At 36.6% G+C, this 20704-nt stretch overlaps 1 protein-coding gene across 16 annotated transcripts in view; it reads left to right on the plus strand.

Moving 5' to 3' along the window:
- The window catches only part of DST (dystonin), a 385237-nt gene that overhangs the window by 269907 nt on the left and 94626 nt on the right, over positions 1-20704 (plus strand). For all 16 annotated transcript variants that reach the window (XM_010387943.2, XM_030928393.1, XM_010387944.2 and 13 more), the window contains 10 exons: positions 681-889; positions 1485-1802; positions 2281-2447; positions 4811-4967; positions 5908-6034; positions 12262-12324; positions 12918-13159; positions 14045-14174; positions 16971-17170; positions 18653-19148. In XM_010387943.2, coding sequence (XP_010386245.2) covers positions 681-889; positions 1485-1802; positions 2281-2447; positions 4811-4967; positions 5908-6034; positions 12262-12324; positions 12918-13159; positions 14045-14174; positions 16971-17170; positions 18653-19148 — 2109 coding nt within the window. The remainder of the gene's footprint in view (positions 1-680; positions 890-1484; positions 1803-2280; positions 2448-4810; positions 4968-5907; positions 6035-12261; positions 12325-12917; positions 13160-14044; positions 14175-16970; positions 17171-18652; positions 19149-20704) is intronic.

Genomic DNA, 20704 nt, shown 5'->3' on the forward strand with positions numbered 1-20704 from the left:
TCTCTTTTGTCTGCTGTTAAACTTTTAAATAAATTCAATTAGTGTATATTTTAGAAGCATAATCTCAACTTAAATGGATTTTCATTGTTGCCTATTTTCTTAATTTACTTGCGTCTGCCAGTTTCTGTGCATTTGAGTGATTTGCTTAAGTTGTGAAGTATGACAAAAGCTTAGCATGGGTGTGTGTGAGGGAGGGAGAGAGGGTGATGATTTTAATATGTAGAAGTTAATTCTTCATAAATCTTTGTATTGTCTTGAGAATAGCTGTGTGCGACTCACCTTTTTCTCCCCATAAGTAATTATCAATAAGTATGGCTAATGTGAAATGTCAGATTGAGAACCAGTATTTATTTCAAAGATTTGCTGTTCGTACCACTCTTTCATCTCTCTGAGACAATTCAAATGTTTATGCATCCAAAAAAATCTCTTTTCAAATACAGATGGGATATATATTAACTTTTTAAAAAAGATTTCAATTTTCATTTTCCATTGGGCTCTTTTCTTTCTTTATATTTTAACATTTTAGGTGGTGCTCTGATTATGCATTAGGAATTTATCGTTGAACTTTTTATTTTTAAAATTTTTGTGTGGAAATTATATGATTCACCTTCATGTGTTTTTGAAAAGGGATAGGGCAAAGAGAACTTTGTTGTTAATATTTCCTGATCTGTTTGGAGTAGATGACATTGTTGGGAGATACGAGGATCTGTCCAAATCTGTTAATGAACGAAATGAAAAACTCCAGATAACCTTGACCCGTTCACTGAGTGTGCAGGATGGCTTGGATGAAATGCTGGACTGGATGGGAAGTGTGGAAAGTTCTCTGAAAGAACAAGGTCAAGTGCCTTTAAACTCTGCTGCTCTTCAGGATATCATCAGTAAAAACATTGTAAGTGACTTTAAAAAAAAAAAATCCCATTTACAGTTTTATAGGTTCAAAGTATAGATAGATTTAAGATAAATTTAAGGATATGAAAAAGAGACATATACTGAATGTGAGTGTGGAAAGTAATACACAAAATCAAGTGTGTAAAATGGTTTATCTGTGAAGAAGTGTAGGAAGGGCTTTGTGTACTTTTTCTTGAATATTATTCCTTACAGAGGGCTTATGCATACATTGAGTCTTATCTTGTTTATCATTGTTTCAGCCAGCTGCACATGAGGTTAATCAGATCAGTCTTGTCTAGTCTTTTAAGAATTAGGACCATGGCTAATCCCCAGGCTCCATTAGATTCTAGGGGTTGCTGAGTAGCAGCAGCCTCCTGCCTCATTCAAGCAACTAGCCAGCTGTTCTTCACTCTCTCGGAGAGGTTTAGGATGGCATTCCTCAAGGGACAGATCAAACTTGTCATTCAGTTTCAACGGTTAACCTTCCTAGTCACAGGTTGTGCAAGCTTATGTTGTTAGGAATAGTCATTTTAAAAAATTCTGTCACATTATTGGTAAACAATAATAAAACATATGCAATACTTGGTTTATTTTAGATGTTGGAACAGGATATTACAGGTCGTCAGAGCAGTATAAATGCCATGAATGAAAAAGTGAAGAAATTTATGGAAACAACAGATCCATCCACTGCATCCTCACTGCAAGCCAAAATGAAAGACTTGTCTGCTCGGTTTTCAGAAGCAAGTCATAAACACAAAGAAACTCTTGCTAAAATGGAGGAACTAAAAACCAAAGTAGAACTGTTTGAGAACCTCTCAGAAAAGCTCCAAACATTTTTAGAAACAAAAACTCAGGCTCTTACTGAAGTAGATGTGCCAGGAAAAGATGTTACTGAATTGTCTCAGTATATGCAGGTATTGTCTTCCTTACTACTCAGGAGGCTAATCAGATAGATTAATAGTTAGGGCAAACTGATATACTTATTGCCAGAATTATAATTGGCAATCATTTTAATTGCTTATAGATCAGTAAAGATCTATGTTTTACTCCTTTAAAAATCTCAAACCTTATCTTTTCCTTGAAGCCTTTGCTGATTGATTGGAAATAAGTATCATTTATCACACATATCATAGGTAGTATAAGTATCATCTTACGTACCAGAAACTACAAAGAGACAAAATATAGAATGCATTTTAAATTAAATAATGTTTACTGTGTTCTCTTTCAAGCCTATTTGCATGTTTATTATATTTAGAATACTGGCCATAGGCAGACTCATTCTCATGTGAAATTATGAATAGAGCCATTCTGATTCCATACAGACCTCTGAATGGAATGCCATTTGAAGATCTAGCAGTATTTATATTGACTAAATATCTTAATGCTTTGTAGGAATCAACTTCTGAATTTTTAGAACACAAGAAAGATCTTGAAGTTTTGCATAGTCTCTTGAAGGAGATATCCAGCCATGGCTTACCAAGTGATAAGGCTTTGGTTTTTGAAAAAACAAATAATTTGTCAAAGAAATTCAAGGAAATGGAAGATACCATCAAAGAAAAGTAAGTACCACTTTAAAAATTGTATTTTATTCTATTTATATTAATTAGAGTGAGATACTTGTATTTATTTATATAGATAACTGAAACAGTTTTGAAAACTTGAGAATAAGCATAGGGCTACTTTATAAATGTTTTTATATTTTGATCATTTTTTGCTATTAAAATTACATTATTTGCTTTAACATTTAGGAGGAAAATTCAATACTTCTTACATAAAAGTGGAAAATGTTACATAAGAAAAATGATGGTGGTAGTATATTACTGAAAATGGTCTAAACTTGCTGTAGTCTCTGAAGCCTATGGCAAATATCACATTTTTATTTGCAAAGGCAGAAATAACCTTGAAAAACAGCTTGTGGTTCTTTGCTTTCCGAGCTCAACTCAGAAATGATGTGCAGTTTCAATATGGCCTTTTTAATATAATAGTTTACTTTTTAAAGAGCAGTAGATGAGATAGGAAACTGTGAAAAAAAAAGATTAGAAACAAGTGAATGAACCTAAGTTGAGCTAAAAAGCTATACAGCTTTGGGAGGCCGAGACGGGTGGATCACGAGGTCAGGAGATCGAGACCATCCGGGCTAACACGGTGAAACCCCGTCTCTACTAAAAAATACAAAAAACTAGCCGGGCGACGTGGCGGGCGCCTGTAGTCCCAGCTACTTGGGAGGCTGAGGCAGGAGAATGGCGTGAACCTGGGAGGCGGAGCTTGCAGTGAGCTGAGATCTGGCCACTGCACTCCAGCCTGGGTGATAGCGAGACTCCGTCTCAAGAAAAAAAAAAAAAAAAAAAAGCTATACAGGACCTTGTGATTGAGCTTTTGCTTTTCTGATCTTGTGTTAGTTTAGAATATACATTGGATTTTGCTAAAGTTTATATAGAAAAGCCTCAAAACATAGAAAAGTCATTTCTCTTCCAACTACTCTTCTTTATTTCTTCAGAATTCTCTACCTAAAATGTTTGAGTGCTGCCTTTACTTCTCACAGAGCTATATGTTCCATCCTGTTATATGGTATTTAATTCACATTGCATAGAAGAAATGTTCTTGGTTTTCTTAGGTATTATGTAGGTCGTTTCTTCTTTCAAATGGGTCCAACTTTAAAATAATGTAGTCATCAGTAATTAGTCCAGCTGCAGTCATTCTTATTTGCCAGTGTTCTGCACGCTTGCATATGTACGTGTCATCCACATGCCAAATGTTAACTGTTCTCACAGTTGTTCATGTGCTGGGCATGTGTACTGCCTCCATGGTGCCGAGCATACAGAACAACCCATACAGTTCACCAGGGAGTTTCCTGAGTCTCTATAGAGGAGGCACACATGAGCATTCTCCAGTCACTAGGTTTCATCTCATTTTGGGAGACTTTAATCTGTCTGGACTGCCTGCCCCAGTTTATCCATCCATAAACGTGGCTGTAGTATAGCGTAGAAACCACTAGGTGGCATTATGTTTTCCTCATGTCAGTGATTGTCAACCTTTCCCTTCTGGTTCTGTGCCTGCTGGCATTCAGCATCACATAAAGTGGACAGATCAAAGCTCATTGAATCTAAATAATGTTAAAACTGTTTGTGTATTCTTAGAGTTTATGTAGCATTATAGAGAGTGCCATTACATACGGGCTACAGATTTCTTGAATACTCCTGTCTTTATGAACCTTGCCTGAGAAATAGACCAATAGTTATTTAGCTCAGGGGTTCCCTAACCCCTGAGGTACCTACAGGTCCATGGCCTATTATGAACTGGGCCGCACAGTAGGAGGTGAGTGGTGGCACCAAAGCTTCATCTGTATTTACAGCCGCTCTCCATCACTTGCATTGCTGCCTGAGCTCTGCCTCCTGTCAGATCGTCAGAGGCATTAGATTCTCATAGGGCCACGAGCCCTATTGTGAACTGCATGCAAGGGATCTAGGGTGCATGCTCCTTATGAGAATCTAATGCCTGATAATCTGCCACTGTCTCCCATCACCCCCAGATGGGACTGCCTAGTTTCAGGAAAACAAGCTCAGGGCTCCCACTGATTCTACATTATGGTGAGTTGCATAATTATTTTAATATATATTACAATGTGTAATAATAATAGAAATAAAGCACACAATAAATGTAACATGCTTTAATTATCCCAAAACCATCCCCTCTACCTGGTCTGTGGAAAAAAATGTCTTCCACGAAACCAGTCCCTGGTGCCTAAAAGGCTGGGGACTACTGATTTAGCCGATTTCACTTGTCACCTGTGAAACTTTTCCTCCTGTATCAAAGGGTTAGAGTACACATGGAAGATGGTTTCTTAACATTAAGTGTGTCATGAGAATAATAATTTTATTCTTCTTTCTGTGACTTAAATTCTTGTATGATTTTTGTTATGTAGAAAAGAAGCTGTAACTTCTTGTCAAGAACAGTTGGATGCTTTCCAAGTTCTTGTTAAATCATTGAAGTCATGGATAAAAGAAACAACAAAAAAAGTTCCCATTGTGCAGCCTTCTTTTGGTGCAGAGGATTTAGGAAAATCTTTGGAAGACACTAAGGTGAATCATTGTTATCTAATCCTAAATTTTCATTTGTGCCAGTAATGAAAGATTAAAAGACGAATGGTAGTTTTCTTTGATCTAATATCATCTAAGTTTGATCTTCATATATGTACTGTATATTTTGTTGACCTTTGGAAATCATGGCATGGGGCTTAACTAATTCTTTTGGAAAAGGACATAAACTTTTCAGTTGATTTGCTTTTTAAAAAAATATATTAATGAGTTGCTGACTATTCTAGTAATCAAGTTTGCTTTCCTACCAAATCTCTACTTAGTTTCAGTAATTTTTATACCATTTCTCATAATATTAAGTAAAACATCTTCACTCAGCATTTTACTCTAGCTTGTATATATAACGAGTATTTGGAAAGAGAAGTTATTTGAATCTCCTGCATAAATAGTGCACAAGTCTTTTGTCATCTGCCTCAAGGCATAACACCTATGACCAGTATGGCATTTTTTTTTTTTTTTTCCACTCCAAATTTGTGGATGTGTGTGTGTTTTTAAAAGTAATTGAAATTTGTAGGATTAAAATACACTGTAAAATGAAATTCTGAATTCCTATTTATTTTTATTGTTCCTAGTACCTTTTATCTTGTAACTGGTCTGTTACCTAGTACAGTTTTACAGACTTACAGTTGACAGTTATTTTGGAACCCATAGCAGCCAAGAATAGCCTGACTCCCACTGTGGCTAGGATTTTACTTGCCACTTACGAAACCTTTGAAGGCAGAATGGGCCATACATACCGCACCATTAACTGAGTTGACAGTCACCTGGGCTGTGGGAACAAATAAGTACCTTTTTCTTTCATTGACTCCCTCACAAATCAGGGTCTACAATTATTACTACTTTGAGATATGTTTAAGAAATTGAATTATAATGTGCAACTTTGAAAATATTAAGATGGAAAAATAATGTGTTTTTATATCTCAAGAAATTACAAGAGAAGTGGAGTTTAAAAACATCAGAGATTCAGAAAGTAAACAACAGTGGGATCTCACTATGTAACTTAATAAGTGCTGTGACCACCCCTGCAAAGGCAATAGCAGCAGTTAAATCAGGTATGAGCTTTATTTACATTTATGGCAAAAACTGTAAGCATTGAGTTTACTCATGTCAATTTTGTGTATGTTATTTTTAAATTAATGCATAAAATAACCTCAGAAATACAAAGTGAAAGTGGCAAGAAACATGGCATCTATAAGCACACTGTGTTGGGAATGTATCTGTACTAATCAAATTTCAAATCCTTCTTATGTTTTATTTTAGTAGACTGTATTTAAAATGTAGCTAAATTAATATGTAAGAATAAGGAATGTTATATTGGGGAAGGAAACAGATCATATTCAAATTTGTGTGCTTTTTACCTTAATTAGATGGATATATTGAAATTCTATTTAAAATATTTAATTGTAATATTTGATAAAGAAATGAGTCTGGGCAGCTGGGAAAGAAGTGAGGGAAGGAAATAGGCCCTTTTCTATAGAGTGGACACTCTCTTATTTTGTTCCTGTGTATTTTATTCTGTACATCATTCCCAAAGTAAACAATTATGCAGTATGTGAGCCAGCATATTTGTATCACAATCTAACGCATGGTTAAGCCACTTTTCTCAATAAAATGGGAGAGTCATGTGTAAATATTGATTCTAAAATTAATTTAAGCAAGTTATGGTTATAGTTTTTAGTTTGAAACATACAGTAACAAGTTTTTAAAAAAAATAATTGGCAGAAGGCAGCTCTGATATCTTTCTTCTGAGAGTTCTGAGTATCCTCTGTGGGATATCTAGCCTGACCAGCCCCCCAGCTGTCCCTATTGTGATACTGATGTTCCAGCTGGGCCCTTCTCAGCCAACCATTTATTCCACTCTATTAATCCTATTTCAGGGACTACCTGTATTATAATGGTGTGATGATTTCTCCTTTTTCTTCTAATCAGATTTCCTGAAATGTCAAGATTTTTTTTTTTTTTAGAAGAGGAATTCTATTGTGCTTTATTTATTTTAGCTCTTCATGTCCCCTTTATATTTGCCATAAATATCAAGTGTTTGTTGTTGTTGTTGTTGTTGTTGCTGTTGTTTTGGTTTTTTTTTTTTTTTGACTCTTGGTAACTACCAAGCATGGTAGGAATTAGTACTGAGCATCTACAGGATATTTTCACTTCCATCTGAAATCCCATTATGTTTAATTTTTTTTAAGGGACAAAGTTAAGATTCAGATGTTTTAATGTTTCTGTTTAGACTTGTTATTATGTGGCTGATCTGAGAAATGTCTTTGTGTTTTGGATACATAGCCAATAGATACTAGTATGAGAAAGTCTAACTGATATTTTAATATTCTGATTATGAAAAAGTACTAGTGCTAGATTGTTATGTAATAAAAGTGAACTATTAGTTTACTGTTTACTGACTAGTTTCTACTTGCTAAGCAATGGATCTTTGGTTCCCACATTGGTGTTTGGTTCCCACAGTTAGGTATTATTATTCCCATCAGTTTGTCTGATTCATTTATCCAGTCACCTGACTAGTAATTAATGAGGCTGGAGTTTAAAATCAGGTAAGTTATACAGCAAGACCTAGGTACTCCTAACCACCATGCTCTCTCTTCGTGTTGACATAATATGGGTTTAATAATTGATTTGTTTATTTTCTTTTTCACTTTCAACTTCTTATGTATTTTAAAAAATTATTTTGCCTGCATTAAGCCCATGATAGCACCGTGTTAACTGCACCAGACAATTTTCAATCCTTAAGTAAGGCAGATACTCTTTTGTCAGTCACATATGCATTGTTCAACACACTTACATACTGAGTACCTTCTGAGCTTCAGGACCTTTATCATTAAGATAATTTTAACAATAAAGTGAGAGGTGACTGGCAAGATGGCTGAATAGGAACAGCTCCAGTCTGCAGCTCCCAGCGAAATCAATGGAGAAGGCGGGTGATTTCTGCATTTCCAACTGAGGTACCCGGCTCATCTCACTGGTGCTGGTTAGACAGTGGGTGCAGCCCACGGAGGGTGAGCAGAAGCAGGGTGGGGCGTTGCCTCACCTGGGAAGCGCAAGGGGGTGGGAAACTCCCTCCCCTAGCCAAGGGAAGCTGTAAGGGACTGTGCCTTGAGGAATGGTGCATTCTGACCCAGATACTACACTTTTCCTACAGTCTTCTCAACTCACAGACCAGGAGATTCCCTTGGGTGCCTACACCACCAGGGCCCTGGGTTTCAAGCACAAAACTGGGTGGCCGTTTGAGCAGACACTGAACTAGCTGCAGGAGTCCTTTTTTCCATACTGCAGTAACGCCTGAAATACCAGCGAGACAGAATCATTCACTCCCTTGGAAAGGGGGCTGAAGCCAGGGAGCCAAGTGGTCTAGCTCAGCAGGTCCCACCCCCACGGAGCTCAGCAAGCTAAGATCCACTGGCTTGAAATTCTCGCTGCCAGCACAGCAGTCTGAAGTCGACCTAGAGTGCTTGAGCTTGGTGAAAGGAGGGGCGTCCACCATTACTGAGGCTTGAGTAGGTGGTTTTCCCCTCACAGTGTAAACAAACTGCCAGGGAAGTTCGAACTGTGCAGAGCCCACCACAGCTCAATAAAGCCGCTGTAGCCAGACTGCTTCTCTAGAGTCCTCCTCTCTGGGCAATGCATCTCTGAAAAAAAGGCAGCAGCCCCAGTCAGGGTCTTATAGATAAAACCCCATCTCCCTGGGACAGAGCATCTAGGGGAAGGGGCGGCTGTGGGCGCAGCTTCAGCAGACTTAAACGTCCCTGCCTGCTGGCTCTGAAGAGAGCAGCGGATCTCCCAGCACAGTGCTCCAGCTCTGCTAAGGAACAGACTGCCGCCTCAAGTGGGTCCCTGATCCCCGTGCCTCTTGACTGGGAGACACCTCCCAGCAGGGGTTGACAGACACCTCATACAGGAGAGCTCCAGCTGACATCTGGAAGATGCCTGAATAGACCAATAAGTTCTGAAACCGAAGTAGTAATTAATAGTAATTAATAGCCTACCAACCAAAGAAAGCCCAGGACCAGACAGATTCATAGCTGAATTCCACCAGAGGTACAAAGAGGAGCTGGTACCATTCCTTCTGAAACTATTCCAAACAATAGAAAAAGAGGGACTCTTAGCTGGGTGCGGTGGTTCACACCTGTAATCCTGGCACTTTGGGAGGCGAGGTGGGTGGATCATGAGGTCAGGAGATCGAGACCATCCTGGTTAACATGGTGAAACCCCGTCCCTATTAAAATACAAAAATTAGTTGGGCTGGGTGGCGGATGCCTGTAGTCCCAGCTACTCGGGAGGCTGATGCGGGAGAATGGCATGAACCCAGGAGGCGAAGCTTGCAGTTAGCTGAGATCGCACCGCTGCACTCCAGCCTGGGTGACAGAGCAAGACTCCGTCACAAAAAAAAAAAAAAAAAAAAAAAAAAGAAAGAAAAAGAAAAAGAGGGACTCCTCCTAACTAATTTTAAGAGACCAGCGTCATTCTGATACTAAAACCTGGCAGAGACACAACAAAAACGGAAAATTTCAGGCCAAGATCCCTGATGAACATCGATGCGAAAATCCTCAATAAAACACTGGCAAACTGAATCCAGCAGCACATCAAAAAGCTGATCCACCACAATAAAATGACAAAAACCATGATTATCTCAATAGATGCAGAAAAGGCCTTCGATAAAATTCAACACCCCTTCATGCTAAAAACTCTCTTTAAACTAGGTTTTGATGGAACATATCTCAAAACAATAAGAGCTATTTGTGACAAACTCACAACCAATATCATACTGAATGGGCAAAAGCTGGAAGCATTCCCTTTGAAAACCGGCACAAGACAAGGATGCCCTCTCTCACCACTCCTATTCAGCATAGTATTAGAAGTTCTGACCAGGGCAGTCAGGCAAGAGAAAGTAATAAAGCGTATTCAAATAGAAAGAGAGGAAGTTAAATTGTCTTTGTTTGCAGATGACATGATTATATATTTAGAAAACCCCATCGTCTCAGCCCAAAATCTCCTTAAGCTGATAAGCAACTTCAGCAAAGTCTCAGGATACAAAATCAGTGTGCAAAAATCACAGGCATTCCTATACACCAATAATAGACAGTCAAATAATGAGTGAACTCCCATTCACAATTGCTACAAAGAGAATAAAATACCTAGGAATCCAACTTACAAGGGATGTGAAGGAACTCTTCAAGGAGAACTACAAACCACTGCTCAAGGAAATAAGAGAGGATACAAACAAATGGAAAAACATTCCATGCTCATGGGTAGGAAGAATCAATATCGTGAAAATAGTTATACTGCCCAAAGTAATTTATAGATTAAATGCTATCCCCATCAAGCTACCATTGACTTTCTTCACAGAATTAGAAAAAAACAACTTTAAATTTCATGTGGAACCAAAACAGACCCCGCATAGCCAAGACAATCCTAAGCAAAAAGAACAAAGCTGTAGGCATCACGCTACCTGACTTCAAACTATACTACAAGGCTACAGTAACCAAAACAGCATGGTACATGTACCAAAATAGACATATAGACCAATGGAACACTACAGAGGCCTCAGAAATAATACCACACATCCACAACCATCTGATCTTTGACAAACCTGACAAACGCAATGGGGGAAGGATTCCCTATGTAATAAATGGTGTTAGGAAAACTGGCTAGCCATATGCAGAAAACTGAAACTGGACCCCTTCCTTACACCTTATAAAAAAACTAACTCAAGATGGATTAAAGACTTAAACATAAGACCTAAAACCATACAAATCCTAGAAGAAAACCTAGGCAATACCATTCAAGACATAGGCATAGGCAAAGACTTCATAACTAAAACACCAAAAGCAATGGCAACAAAAGCCAAAATTGACATATGTGATCTAATTAAACTAAAGAGCTTCTGCACAGCATAAGAAACTATCATCAGAGTGAACAGGCCACTGACAGAATGGGAAAAAAATTTTGCAACCTATCCACTTGACAAAGGGCTAATATCCAGAATCTACAAGGAACTTAAACAAATTTACAAGAAAAAAACAACCCCATCAAAAAGTGGGCAAAGGATATGAAGAGACACTTCTCAAAAGAAGACATTTATGCAGTCAACAAATATATGAAAAAAAGCTCATCATCACTGGTCATTAGAGAAATGCAAATTAAAACTACAATGAGGTACTATCTCACGCTAGTTAGAATGGCAATCATTAAAAAGTCAGGAAACAACAGGTGCTGGAGAGGATGTGGAGAAATAGGAACACTTTTACACTCTTGGTGGAGTGTGAGTTAACTCAACCATTATGGAAGACAGTGTGACAGTTCCTCAAGGATCTAGAACCAGAAATACCATTTGACCCAGCAATCCCGTTACTGGGTATATACCCAAAGGATTGTAAATCATTCTACTATAAAGACACATGCACATGTATGTTTATTGCAGCACTATTCATAATAGCTAAGACTTAGAACCCACCCAAAAGCCCATCAATGAAAGACTGGATAAAGAAAATGTGGCACATATGCATAATGGAATACTATGCAGCCATAAAAAAAAGATAGTTCATGTCCTTTCCCAGGATATGGATGAAGCTGGAAACCATTCTCAGCAAACTAACAGAGGAACACAAAACCAAACACCGCATGTTCTCACTTATAAGTGGGAGTTGAACAATGATAACTCAGGGACACAGGGATGGGAACATCATACACCAGGGCCTGTTGGAGGGTGGGCGGGCTGGTGGGCGATAGCATTAGGAGAAATAATGTAGATAACAGGTTGATCGGTGCAGCAAACCTCCATGGCACGTGTATACCTATGTAACAAATCTGCACATTCTGCACATGTATCCCAGAACTTAAAATATAATAAAATAAATAAATAAAAATAAATATAAATTTTAAAAAAACACTAAGCTTCCACTTATTGCTCTAAAATGCAATTTAATAAATATGACTCTTCCTAGAATAGAGGAATTTATGATAAAGCGATTTCATCACAAAAATTTTTATGAATTAATATTTAATGATTATGTAATATAAACATACTGAAATGGTAGTGTTTAAGACAATACTTTAAGAATAAATTTTACATAAAAGAGAGGATATTGTTTGATATTTAAATTTTGGACATTCATTTGATTTTGAAGTTGAGTCAGTATTTTATGTTTTCAAATAGCAGTAACATTTTAAAGTGATTACTGTTGATGGGGTTTAATTTAATGCCATCTACTGTTAATGTATAGAAATGCTATGAAACTCTGTGATTATTTTAGTGTTAATATTTTTGCAGGTGGAGCAATATTAAATGGTGAAGGAACAGCCACAAATACTGAGGAATTTTGGGCAAATAAAGGTGAATGTTAATTTTAATTTGTTATTGATTAATGTAATTTGGTATTTTTTTAATGAGAGAAAATCTTAGAGGCAAACAGTAGTTATATTGAAATTTCAAGCCTGAATTACAATGGTATTTGATCTAATAGTCACAATCTCCATAAATACTATGTTTATATAACATTTTATGCAGTTTTGTATATCTGAAATGAATAAAATCAAGGTATTCAGTTTGACTCTTGGTTTTGTTGCTTGCTTTTTGGTTAATTTGAGATATTTTGTCACGTGGGATAACATTATTTGACCTGATTTATTGAATTTGGTGTTTGAGATACTGCTAAGGAACATTTTGTGGTTTGTGTTTTTTATTACATTTAAAATATCTTTTTTATTTTACTTGTATTATGCAATTTTCTTGAATTATTTGTGATTAAATAGCATTATAAGATGATCCAAACTTTTATTTCTAAAATATTTATGACTTTATCATACTAGGCTTAATAGTGACAAACTAGATGTTATAAAATATCATGTAAAAAAAACTTTTATTTCTAGACCTCTGCTCCGAATGTCCTGAAAATATGTCAATATAGTTGTTTTTCTTACTCCTAGGTTTAACATCCATTAAAAAGGACATGACTGACATAAGTCATGATTATGAAGATCTTGGCCTCTTACTCAAGGACAAAATAGCAGAACTGAACACTAAACTCTCCAAATTGCAAAAGGCTCAGGAAGAATCAAGTGCAATGATGCAGTGGTTACAGAAAATGAACAAAACTGCAACGAAATGGCATCAGACACCTGCACCTACAGATACTGAAGCTGTGAAGACTCAAGTTGAGCAGAATAAGGTATATTCTGTGGGTGCACCTATGGAAGACATGAAAGAGAATGGATTAGCAGTTGGAATGGAGCTCTGGTAGTCAGAAGCTCTGTTCTGTTTTCTAGCTGTATAAACTTTAGCACATAATTTGACAGTTTGTTTAATGTGCCTTTCTGTAGAGACTGATAATAATAGTTACTTTTTTAAAATTTTGGGCACAGCCACGTTATAGATTAGCAAACTATTTGGTGTAAGCTACTTTGCCACCTTTAAATCAGTGTAAGCCTGGGATGTTAACCAGTCAGCTATTAGAAAAGATTTATTTAAGGGCTAAATGTATGAGGGATCCACTCTCTGTAGTATAAAAATAGGGTAGCTAATGCCTTCCTTTTCTTTAATAGAGGGTATTTCTTTCTACAGCTGCCAAGGTTGGGAAAATGGCTTTATATAATGGTGGCAATGATGGCAAAATTTCTACAAATTAACAACCTATATTTGAATTCTATAATGTGTTGACCAAAAAAAGTGCTTATTCACATGTAGATTCTCCACTTCTGGCAGCCTTTATTAAGACTGACTTTCTTACTTATTAAAATTTACTGATGTCATCTTTCTTTATTCCAGAGTGGCTTGTTTGAAAATATGAAATTCTTTCTCACTAATGGGGACAAGAGTCATTATCTCCATAGTCATAGTGTTCCTCTGTGGGGATTCCTTTATCACACAGTTGAACACGAGCTAAGAAGAGGAAAGGAAAATAATTAATTGCAAAATCCAGACCCTCACCCACCACAGCATTTAACAGTAGATTTTTTCCTCTTTTGGTCATTCTAGAGAAAAAAAATCCTCTATCATTAATTGTATTTTTGTCTTTTGCTGTTCACATAGTTTATTATTATTTTTCCCTTGTTAGTCATTTGAGGCAGAACTGAAGCAGAATGTAAACAAAGTACAGGAGTTGAAAGACAAGTTGACAGAGCTGTTGGAGGAGAACCCAGATACTCCTGAGGCCCCCAAATGGAAACAGATGTTGACAGAAATAGGTATGTTGCGTTACTTAGATGAACGCCTGTGAAGAAAAGTGCAATCATTTTTCATGTTAATCATAATCTTTATCAGAAAACATTCAACAGAGTCACTTATTTTTGGATTTGCTTTAATGTTTCAGAATCAATTTTTGCATAAAGTGTCATTTCAAATTATATTGTGCAGAAAATTGGCATATCTTATGTTTTTTATGGTAAACACAGTAATTAAATTTATTTTTATGAAGAATGTAGATACTAGTTAATGAAGTGCTGTGCATTGAGTACCTGTTGTCATTAATGTTTCTTTACTTTTTACTAGCTTTTGGTGCTTTATTATGCTTTATATATTTTCAAGCTGTATTATATTTTAAATATTTCTTTCATTCATCTGGAAAAGGTGTGCTCCCTTCTCCTTCATGCAGTTACTTCTGGGACCCCTCCTGCTCCATGCTTTTTTCTCTTCTGCTCTTCCCCAATTTTTTATCCAAAATTATCCTCCTACCCACATTCTGTCCTTGTGTAAACAGAGGAGTATACACTGCTGCTCAGAGGTACAGAATTTTCTTTATAAGCCCTATTGTCTTACCAATTTTTATTACTATCATGATGTAGAAAATGAGTGTAAAGGGGGTAGAAGAAAAAAGAAAATGAGTATAAGAGAACGGTAATAATTTTCCCCACTTCATAGTTTCATTTGGAGAACCCAATAAGTTAAGTTGTATGTGCCTCAAACAAATAGTACCTGGCACATATTAAGTGCTATGTAAGTATATACTATGATTATAATAATTATTTTACTTTCAATTGTTCCATTACTAAATATTGTCCTTCCTTTAGAGTCAGGTGTGCTATGATAAATGTAGAAATCTCTAAGTATATTTTAGTTTGATAAAGGTTACCCTAAGGGATCTTCATGTTCAGAGATATATTTAATCCAACTTTAGAGATTCCTATCAAGTTGTAATTGATTTGCCCCTAATTCAGTGGCTGTCTTCTAGGATCTCAGAATTACTTGGGGAGAGTATTAGCAAACCCAAGTAATATCATGTAAAAAAAACTATTTTAGAATAGGAATGGGAATGAGGAATATGTAGTTCAGAAAACCTTCTTGATGAGCTTTTATATTTTTCCTTCCTGATTTATTGTTTTAATGGCATTATTTTGTTGTGAGATTGTGTTTGACCAGAAAATGTCATATGGAATGATTTATTAGATAAGGTTTCAGTGATTGTGTTCTATTAAAGTCATCCCTTTAGTGTGTTATGCTAAATGAAAAATCTCTCAAATCAATTGATCACACCATCAGTGAATATTTATTGAGTGACTGTGTTGAAGTGCTGGAAGAAGTGCTCTGATCAGTAACCCTTGACTACAGGGAGCATACTGTCTTGAGGATGGAGAGAACAGAAAAGGCTTCCTAGCAAGGGTAAATCCAATGGAATGTAAAGGAAGGATAGGGTTGGGATGTATGGGGAGGAGGTATAGAATCTCAGGTACAGGACCTGTGTGAGCAGAAGCCTGTTTGGATTACAAGGGTGAAATCATCAGGGCTAGATTAGAGGATCATCTCAGAGTACAAACCTTCAGAGATTGTGGGAGGCCTCGAATATCAGGCAAAGGTCTTCAGATTTTATTGTCTAGGTAACAAGGAGTTAGTTGTTGAAGGATTTGAGCAGGGAAGTGACAGTTTTAAAAGTGACATTGTTTAGGGAAATGGTATTAGAAACAAGTGGCTTGCAGTTGAGAAACACTAATAGCAGGGATACTAGTTAGAAGACTGCTAGACTAGGTCATTAGTTCTCCAGTGTGCTCCTGGGATCAGCAGCAACAGCATCACCTGGGAATTTTTTAGAAGTGCAGAATTTCAGATACTACTCCAGACCTACTGAATCAAAAACTCAAGGTAGAGCCTGGAAATCTGTGTTAAAAATGCCTCCAGGTGATTCTTAATGCAGCTCAAGTGTGAGAACTACTGGTCTAGGTAAAACATGATGCTGTTAGCTCATCACCTGGATGGATTGTGTTAAATTATCACATGCATTCTAAAAATACATATCTATTATATATCAATTTTAAAAATACAAATAATTAAAAAAAATATGATGAAGGCCAAGATGGAGTTATGGCATTGAGAATGTAAAGGAGGGCTTTAAGGTTTTATGATCAAGGATATAATAGAGTTAGGAAGCTCATAAAAGCATTTACTGAATTATTGCATCTTTATGACATGGGAGAAGACATAACCTTTGAAAGAAATCTAAAAGTCATACAAGTCCACCAGTTTTGAGAAGAATATAATGAGTTTTATTTTTTAATGTTGAGTTTAATTGGTGAGACTTCCTACTGGAACTTTCCAGCAGCTGGTTGTTAATGTGTAATTTGAATGGGAAAGAATAATTGGGGATAGATATACAAATGTGGGAGCAATTTGCCTAGAATGGATAAGTGAAGATTTTATATTAAGAGGATTATTGTTCATTGTTTTAGTAAGTCATAGTTTAATAAACACTCTATAGGACTTATAGAAGGAACGAGAGATCTCAGAATCCTGTCTGCTTTAATGAATATTCCATATTCTACAATATCTTCTAAAATCATATTCACAATTTTTTTCCCTATACTTCAGTTGACATACAACCATCAGACCTATAAAATCTTAGGTTAGTCCTTTAAGTAACTATGTAACAAGAGTCGTAAAAATGGGATTATAGCCATTATATATCATTTTGAATCATATCATACAGTCCTCATAGACATAGTCACGTTAAATGCAAAAAAAATCAAATACCAGTTTCATTTTTTTTCTTTTAGATTCTAAGTGGCAAGAACTCAATCAATTAACAATTGATAGACAACAAAAACTGGAAGAATCCTCCAATAATCTAACCCAGTTCCAGACTGTAGAGGCCCAACTGAAACAGTGGCTTGTGGAAAAAGAACTTATGGTCAGTGTTCTTGGGCCCTTGTCAATTGACCCAAATATGCTAAACACACAAAGGCAGCAGGTGCAGGTGAGTGTTACCTAATAACCTGTCTCTCGTGCACAGCAATTTGAGTTACTGAGACCAATGTTTTCATTATAAATATATTAACTTTGGTCAGTAGGTGTTTTATGTAACTGCTTTGCAGTATATGTGTAACGTTTCAGATGCCCATAAGATACTGTCCTGATGTTAGGGGGAATCCCCCAGAGAACTAAAGCTATGAGGCATCTTAGAGGCCTCCTTGAAGCCCATGAATGGGCCAAGTCTCCTGATTATTGCAGTCATATTGTGGGTGGTACAGATCCTGTTAAAAGGGCCTTCTTTGAAGTATTAATGCAATTAAGTAATATCTTTATGAGAGGCTAGTATATACTTTTTACTGTTTAGAAATTACTCCTTTGAGGTTTTATTTATTTTGATTATGGTAGTAGATAATGAAACTTGTAAAACTCATGCAGTTGAGTTCTAATGGGAGACAGAGAGAACAAGAAGAGGACAAAGAATAAGGGAAGCAGAGAGGGAACCCTGAAACCCAGGGTGTTAGTTAGATTAGTCTAGTTACAAAGCAGATAAATCCACAAGGGAAAAAAAATCCAAAAGAAGAGTTTTATTTTTTAATGTTTAATGTTTTTATAGTCAGGCGTAATAGCAGAAGTTCAGTGGTGGTTTCAGTTAGTTTTTTTAATGGATGAGTACTGGCTTTAGAGCAGGGAGGCTGTTTTATAAGCTGAAAATTCAAGTAAGTTTTGGTAAAAGTCAGATGTTTGAGTTCATATCTGTTCATAATCCAAAGACAATAAAAACAAAAGATAAAAGTAAATATCTGGGGAGAAATAATTGCCTTTACTCTTGGTAGTCTCCCAGAGATACACAGATAAATAAAATATAGATAAAAGTATAAAAGATAGATAAAATATGATACTAAAAGAATGAAATTTTTTGGATCATTCATTTTATGAGTCAGGTTGAGTCTGTACATTCTGAGCAGCATGATTTGTTGGCTAAAACCTTTATAATAAAGACTATAAACATCAATAAATTTTATGTTACAAAAACCTTTGTAAATCAGTGTATCATGAGTTAATATATTCTAACACCTTTATCACTGTGCGTTTTCTTTAATACAAAATTCCATAGGGTATTCCAAAAATCCTACAAAGACAAAAACGTGAATGGGTAAAAACAAATTTGGTGTAAGTGCAGTGTGAACTTGTCTAACAGCAGTGTTTCTCTTTTTATATGAAAATTCACACATGAATTTTTGTTCATTTTGTCCAGGTTTTTCCTTTAGGGGGATGGGATTAGTCTAGACAGGATATCTCTGTGAAGCACCATAGCTTTTTGGATTTAAGATAATTGTACTGCCCTTTAAGTAAAAAGTAGGAAAGTAATAACTAAAAAACAGAAACTAGAGAAATAATTACCATTTCTGTCTGTTTGGACACCAAATCTGCGTTTTCTACAATCAATCATATAATAACTTGTGTTTATTTACCCTTATTACCTTAGATTCTGCTGCAAGAATTTGCCACTCGGAAACCTCAATATGAACAGCTCACAGCTGCTGGTCAGGGCATTCTGAGCAGACCTGGAGAAGACCCTTCTTTACATGGGATTGTGAAAGAGCAACTGGCAGCTGTGACCCAAAAATGGGATAGCCTAACAGGGCAACTGAGTGACAGATGTGACTGGATTGACCAAGCCATTGTTAAAAGCACACAGTATCAAAGCCTGCTGAGAAGGCTTTCTGATAAACTGAGTGACTTGGATAATAAACTCAGCAGCAGTCTGGCTGTGAGCACTCACCCTGACGCTATGAACCAACAGTTGGAAACAGCCCAAAAAATGAAGCAGGAAATACAGCAGGAAAAGAATCAGATAAAAGTGGCCCAAGCACTCTGTGAGGATTTGTCAGCACTGGTTAAAGAAGAGTACTTGAAAGCAGAACTTAGTAGGCAGCTAGAAGGCATCTTAAAATCATTTAAGGATATTGAACAGAAAGCAGGTTTGTCTACTTTTAATACATGTATTTCCTGGTCAGAAATAGATGTCATGTATTGCTTATTTCCAAGATGTTGCCAATAATCCAGGACCCCAAAGAGACTCTGCCCCACTGTTAACATCAGTGAAGGGGAGGATGAATACAGGAGGTCAGAGAGTAGTTTTGTATCCATAGGCATATGTAATGTTAGGGTCATTCTACACATATAATCTGTTGGCAAAATTGACTTCCTGAAAGCCTATTAAAATCTCAGGTACCCCAAACTGGTTTTTAAAAGATGTAAATGTTTTTTGCTGTATGACAGTCTTATTTTGCCAGAAAAAAAACATGAATAGTTAGTAAAAGGCTTTGCATTATCTTGTCATCTGCTGTTACTTTATCTATTCGGTCATAGAAAACTTTTCTAGAGAAATGTGTGCAAGAGAGGCATTTGTCACTATTTTCCTCTCTCACTGTGGCTATAATTCTGTGGCAGATGTGTTGATATTTGTCAGAGGTAGCAGTGAGTTATTAGAATTCAGAAAGCCCTGATGAAGAAAGGCACATTTTGTTAAGTTTGTTCTGTTTGAAAAGTTTCTAGTTTTTTGCACCTAGTAAATACTCAAGTTATGCTTTTTAATTGGTTGGATTTACTGATCACAGCAACTGTTTCAGACTTATTCCTTTGTTTGACATGATATTAACAACAGTAAATATCAGCTATTATCATTATTATTCTTAATGGTATGAACACTTTTATGTGATAGGTATTAAACTAAGAACTTTACATGTACTATAATCTGTACAGCACCTACCATTAATATTGTCAATTCACAGTGGTAGAAATTAGGCTTAGAGGTTTAATCATTTGCCTGGGGTCTTCCAACTCTGAAGAGGTTAAACCAAGATACAAACTCATGTAGTTTTTATGTGTTACATTATGTTGCCTCCATAATATGTAAAAGTCATAGACATGGCCAGGCGCAGTGGCTCACACCTGTAATCCCAGCACTTTGGGAGGCCGAGGCGGGTGGATCACAAGGTCAGGAGATCGAGACCATCCTAGCTAACACAGTGAAAACCCATCTCTACTAAAAATACAAAAAGTTAGCCAGGCGTGGTGGCAGGCGCCTGTAGTCCCAGCTACTCAGGAGACTGAGGCAGGAGAATGGCGTGAACCCAGGAAGCGGAGCTTGCAGTGAGCCGAGATCGTGCCACTACACTCCAGCCTGGGCGACAGAGTAAGCCTCTGCCTAAAAAAAAAAAAAAAAAAAAAAAAAAAAAAAAGTCATAGATGTGAAAAAGTCTTATTTGATAAGAGATGGATTATTTTTCAACATAATTGAGAACTTGGCCATCATCACTTCTCCATACTAGAATAGAGAAGACACCAGCACAGCAGATGATGTGTGGCGTGGCCACTCCCTGCACTTTGACGCATTTTTACTTATTTCCTTATTCTTTGTTTCCCCCTCTCATCTGTCTCCTGCATCTTTTCTTGATTGTGTATTTTCTTGTGCCTACCTCTTACCTCTTTTCCCCTTTGTCAATGTCTTAAGTTCACTTGTAGTTCTTATAGT

This window comes from Rhinopithecus roxellana, chromosome 4, assembly GCF_007565055.1.
Source record: "Rhinopithecus roxellana isolate Shanxi Qingling chromosome 4, ASM756505v1, whole genome shotgun sequence".
NCBI classification, from domain to species: domain Eukaryota; kingdom Metazoa; phylum Chordata; class Mammalia; order Primates; family Cercopithecidae; genus Rhinopithecus; species Rhinopithecus roxellana.